The following is a 6,000-nucleotide window of genomic DNA, read 5'->3' as shown; positions in this document are numbered from 1 at the left end:
GATATATATATATATATATATATATATATATATATATATATATATGCATTACTCCTATTTATAAACTTTTTTGAAAAAAATGGCATATAAAACTTTTTAAACCCCATACCTTCTATTCACTGTGGCCCAATTTTTCTCTTCAAGTTTGCAATAGTTGTAATTTGAAAGCAAATAGATTTTTAAAAAAAAATACGCTAAATCCTCACTATTTTGCTAAATTTAAAAGATATTTTGCAATTCATCCGAATAAGACCAATTGGCATAAGCCATAGACAGAGAGAGAGGATGAAAGAAAGACAGAATTTTCCCCCGAAGCTAAAGGGGCCTCTACTAGAAATCTTGCTTCTAGCTTTGGGCACCTCCGACATAAACAGAGATTGCGTACATACAAAGCTAGCCCTTTCTCTCAAGCGTCTCGATATTAAATCCGTTCTTCTGTTAACATGAACATGAATTAGATTCTATCCGATTGAATTTTTTATTCTTAAAAAATCCCCACCTGAACCATTCTTAAAAACACCAAGCTCTCTCGAATGAATTCTACTCTTTCTGCTTATGAACTATACCGGAGGCAAAAAAAAATTTCCCACTAAGACGTGGGGTATGTTTTATCTGGAGAAATTAAAAGCATGTATATTTCTTATTTACTTTCACGTACAATTTCTTTTATAACAACTTGTATTATTATAACCAAACAAAGTGAAAATTAACATGAGGAGGATATATAATTTAAACTTTTCCTTTATTCAACCAATTTCATATTATTACAAATAATTATATAATATTTTGTAGTCGATTAGAAGAAAATGATCTTATGATTCTTTTGTTTCTAACAACAAGCGGCTTTACAAACATTAGTAATGAAATCATCGTCATCATTATTGTTGTTGTTGTTATTATTATCTTTGCTTGGGCAAGGGCAACGTGAACAGGCTGCATCAAAAATCCATCCCGCCCATTTTCCACCTTCACCACCACCACCTTTTTTTTGGAGTGTTGGATTGTTCAATTCTGTATTATGAATTTCATTTGCTACACCAACACGTACAACTCAATTAGATCGATAACAAAAAAATATATATATATTCAAAAATTAAATATAGAAAAACTACAATTAAAAAACAACTTAATTACCCTCAAGCAATGGAAGTGAAGGCTCAACTATATCCTTTGCAATAACTTCTGATGATATAATCATAAGAACCAAAGAAAATATGAGCAAAATATTTGCATTGAATGCCATTTTGTATGAGTTTTTTGATATTTAATTTGTTGATAAAAAAATAAATTACTCTCGTATTTATAGACTTTTAAAATTAAAAAGATTGGTTTAATTACCTAACTTTTTAAACAAAATAGTGAAACTCCACACGATGAATTGCCCCATAATTTAGCTGCCAACTATTTAAATCTGTTTTAGAAAAATCCCTATACAATGAAAAATAGTATTATATTATTATCTTTGTTAACTTGATGAACAAATGTCCATTAGTTTCTACTAATAATCACAATATAAAATCAATTAAGAATATTATTATTATTATTATTATTATTATTATTCATGATATCGAGGAAAATGTTTTATAATTTTCTTATATGTTTTGATTGATCAAATTATCTTTTTCTTTTTTCCAAAAATCGGGTTAATGATTACTTTCCTTTTGCAAGTATAATAGTTAAATCTCATAAATAACATTTTAAGCTCATTATTTTTCTTTTCACGTCATCACTCAATCCGTCCTTTTATTAACTTTTGCTTAGTATTTGTATTAAGAAATTAATTAAATATGTGCATATTAAATCAATTATTTTTGTACCTCTTGTTTATATATATATATACTTAAACAAATTATATTTTATTAACAAATTATATGTCATTATATAACAAGTGACTGATTGTACAAGTTTATTTTATTTTATTTGCGCTTCTTTGAAATTATAATTACTCATCTTTTAAATGAGTCGGTTTTATAAAAAGACACTTTTACGTCATTAATGTATACACTTAAACCTATTTAATTAACAAACTAATTACAAAATTTCACTTCAGTCTTTCAAATTATCATTTTATTCAGTATGTTTTCCCTATTAGTTTTACGTACGAATGGCAAATTAGTGGGTTGGATAGGACTGTGAGCCGATCAAAATACGTTGAGTTAATAAATAAGCGGGTTAATAATTTACCCAAAAATTGCTTGAGCTAAAAAGTGGATCAAAACAAACACGTTTAATTCTTATTGATTTTTAATTACTTTTTTTTTCTTTTATAATCTTTTATTACTTAAAAGAATTATTATTATTCTTTATTATCAGAATCTATAACATATTAAATTTTTAAAATGACTTATTTGAAAAAAAAATTCACATGATATTTCATGGATCAATTTGGGTTAAATATTAATCTAAAGTTTAGTGAGCTAAAAAAGTTAAACTTAAATGAATTGAAATGTAATAAATTAACAGGTTAATAATCTAGTCAAATTTAAACAGGTTATAGCTTCATCGATTAATATTATCACCTCAACTTACATATATATTTTTAATGAATAAGGTTTAAATATTAACGGTTGAATCGACATAATTAACAACAATTAGTGATATAAAAATTGATTTGATCGAGAATTTCATCAATTTAGGATAGCTGTATAATTTTCACAAGAAAGATTTGAAAGGGGAAAAAAACTATAATAATAAAAACTGTATTTCAATATTTTGTTTAATTATAAGCTTTAAAGTTTGAATTTGACTCAGATCACTCGTATTATTATTACAAAAGTGAAATTAACATAACTATATATAATACAAACTTTTCCTTTATTCAACCAATCTCATATTATTATTATTATTACATAGCCATATAATATTGAGTAGCGGATGGGAATTAGAAATTAATATATCTTTTGTTTCTCTAACAACACATGGCTTTACAAACATTACCAATGAAACTGTCATCGTCATCGTCATTGTTATTATTATTATTATTGTTATTATTATCTTTTTTTGGGCAACTGCAACCCAAACACGCTATATTAGGAAACAATGATCCCCCACCTTTTTTCTGGAGTGTCGGATTGTCCAATTCAAATGTATTTTGAACTTGATTTGCTGCATCAAAATATAATAATGAAGTTCATAACATTTTCTTAATTCTTCCATGTTAATTTTAATAGTAATTATTATAATTTTCTTTTTTTCTCTATATAGTCAAATATACCACCTTTTTCATGTGGGATCAATGGTTGCTTAGACAAGTCAACTGATGCTACTATATAAGATTTCTTAATTTTACCCTTAATTATATTTTGGGTCTATTTTATATAGTTTTACACTAGTAAATTCTCTCATATTTGCTCTTAATTTTAAATTGAGCTCCAATATAGACGTTGAATTTTACATATTACAATACTTTGTAAAAAAAAGTTCAAAATTACTCATTTGCATGAGACGATTTGCTAATAACAAGGCTATAAAACAAAGGGTAAAACTAAGATATTTCATAAAGTAAAAGTTCTCTTTGACCATATCCCATTATGCACTTAATTTAATTTGTCATATGAAATATGTAATTAGTACTTAAAACTACAATTAGAACAACTTACCCTCAACCATTTCCCTTGCAATAACCTCTGATGATATAATCATAAGAACCAAAGAAAATATAAGCAAAATATTTGCCTTGAATGCCATTTTGTATGATTTTGTTGATATTTAATTTGTGGATGATCAAATAAATATGCATTTCTCTTCTATTTATAGTGAAATAATACTTTAAAAAAGAATTGGCTTACCAAACTTTTTTTTAAAATAGTGAAACTCCACATGATAAATTGCCCCATAACTTAGTTGCCAACTCTTTAAATTTGTTAATCTTTTTCCCCCCATTTTATGTGTTTTAATTGATGAACAAATGTCTAGCTATTAGTTTTGTTTTTTTAAAAAAAAAAAATGTCTATTAGTCTCTAGTATTGTATACTGTGCAATTTTTATGAGTAAATTTTCTTTAGCTCATCTTGGCAATATCATTGATGGGAGAATGTATATATGTTTAAGTCGGAGAGGGTAAGAATGGTCGAATACTATAATTACCGATCGTCTTAAGGCGATGAAGGCTCACATATATTTTGAATCTCGACTCTCCTTAAGAAAAAAAGCGGAAAATTACATGGGATGACAAACATTCCAATGTAATTAGTTAATAAGGATATAGTTTAATTTATTTACTGTCTGTAAATACAGTTTCAATTTTTTTGTCATAATTAATGAGACTCATTATCTATTTGTATACAGGATAAAAATAGTCATCCAAAGATTTTTATATAATTTTATTCAAAATCAAATTTATCTCTCCTATTATCATTCCATATCTTTCTCCTAAAATTACTCTTCCCTTCTAATGTGAATTTTGATTGGAAAAATTTTGACCTTTTCCCTCCGATGTTTTTCCACTTTTCGCAGGTAATCGCCAAATTTATGGCTTTCAATATTTTTTTTCTTGATTCCTTCTTCACAATTGTATATGTAGTATGTTTGTTAGTTTTTTTATTTTTTTTAAAAAAAAATCTTTATTACTTATCAAATTACAAGTCTTTCAAAATCAGAATGGATGATTCCTCTCCATCTACGAAGATCACGAGAGGTATGTCATTGCATGTCAATGTTGTTGATAATCCACCTTCGTTTCAATTAGGTTAACTCAGAATTTTGGGGTCAATGTAGGGTTTATGGCAAAACATATACAAGTTCAAGTTGAATAATCTATTGAAGAATTGAGATCCATGAAAAAAAATGACCCAATGACAATTCATAAAGTCATCAACAACGCGAAATTTAGCGGCATTAAGGTTGTTGAATGTGGAAGTAAGAGAAAAGTCATAAACATTGATTCAGAAGAGATTGAATATGCCTCATCAGAATTAGAAAAATCTGAAGAATATTGAGAACATCAGGTAGTGTAATTTATATACAAGTTACAAAGTTACGTATATAGTAGGTTGTATATTAAGGTAATATATACAAAGTATTATGATACAGTTCTTAATTGTATATTCTATTAGTTGTATATCAATTGCTAAAGTTAGGTATATAGTGGGTTTGTATACTAAGGTAACATATACAAAGTCTTACGATGCAATAGCTATTTGTATACAATTATTTAATTTTGTATAAAATTAATTTGTTAAAATCACTCTATTATACATATATAAAATTATAAAACATTATACAAATTCATCGATATATACAAAAAATTATGAACATAATAAAATATTGTATATATAAACGTTACACACTCAAATATACAAACAGATTTCAAGCTTACTATATATACTATTAACAAATGAATATTATACAATCAGTTGAATCATTAATATTTTTTTAAATAAAAAACATGAAATCACATATGCACATATATAACTATAATATATATACCAAAATTATTGTGCATTATACGAATTTCTTAATATATACAAAAGAAAAAATAGAAACATAATAAAATATTGTATACAAAATTACCCCAAAAAAATTAAAATAATATATATTATGATGGTCATATACAGTTAAAACACAAAATCAATTACACACAAATATTGTATAAAAATTATATACAATTTCTCAAATATATAAAATATAATCAATTTATATATATATATATATGAGTGTTTCATAGATTTATCCCAAAAAAATAAGAAAATAATTGATTTTGAACTAGTATTGTCTTTCTATAACTTTAGAATTCTTTTTTTGGGAAAATATTTGATTTTGAATGTTTTGCTTAAATCATGAAATTATGTGAATTTATTGTTACCTGCTGTTACCATTTATTGAAAAAAAATAATCTTTTTGTATAAATTTAATTATAAAAAACGTTTTCTACAAATTTAAAGTCACCTGCGAATTAAACTATACCTATAAAATATAATTATGTAAACTATACTTATAGAATGTAATTTCATAAAATCCGTTTGCCATATATGAAATTTTCCCTTGAAAATATTGACGAAA

General features: G+C 25.5%; 2 protein-coding genes across 2 annotated transcripts; both read right to left on the bottom strand.

Annotated features, from left to right (window-relative positions):
• Nucleotides 1-723: 723 nt before the first annotated feature.
• On the bottom strand, nt 724-1,283 carry LOC107006857. The gene is made up of 2 exons (XM_015205372.2): nt 1,135-1,283; nt 724-1,032 (listed from the first exon to the last, which is right to left on the bottom strand). The coding sequence occupies exons 1-2, from the start codon at nt 1,241-1,243 to the stop codon at nt 830-832; spliced, it is 312 nt and encodes a 103-aa protein (XP_015060858.1). The 5' UTR covers nt 1,244-1,283; the 3' UTR covers nt 724-829.
• Nucleotides 1,284-2,795: 1,512 nt separating this feature from the next.
• On the bottom strand, nt 2,796-3,732 carry LOC107005898 (TNF receptor-associated factor family protein DDB_G0272829). Its single transcript, XM_015204546.2, has 2 exons — nt 3,600-3,732; nt 2,796-3,105 (listed from the first exon to the last, which is right to left on the bottom strand). Exons 1-2 carry the CDS (start codon nt 3,685-3,687, stop codon nt 2,909-2,911), a joined length of 285 nt encoding a protein of 94 aa, XP_015060032.1. The 5' UTR covers nt 3,688-3,732; the 3' UTR covers nt 2,796-2,908.
• Between the last annotated feature and the right edge of the window lie 2,268 nt (nt 3,733-6,000).

Source organism: Solanum pennellii, chromosome 12 (assembly GCF_001406875.1).
Source record: "Solanum pennellii chromosome 12, SPENNV200".
Lineage (NCBI taxonomy): Eukaryota > Viridiplantae > Streptophyta > Magnoliopsida > Solanales > Solanaceae > Solanum > Solanum pennellii.
Note: the sequence above shows the minus strand (reverse complement) of the source record. Positions and strands in the feature narration are given on the sequence as shown.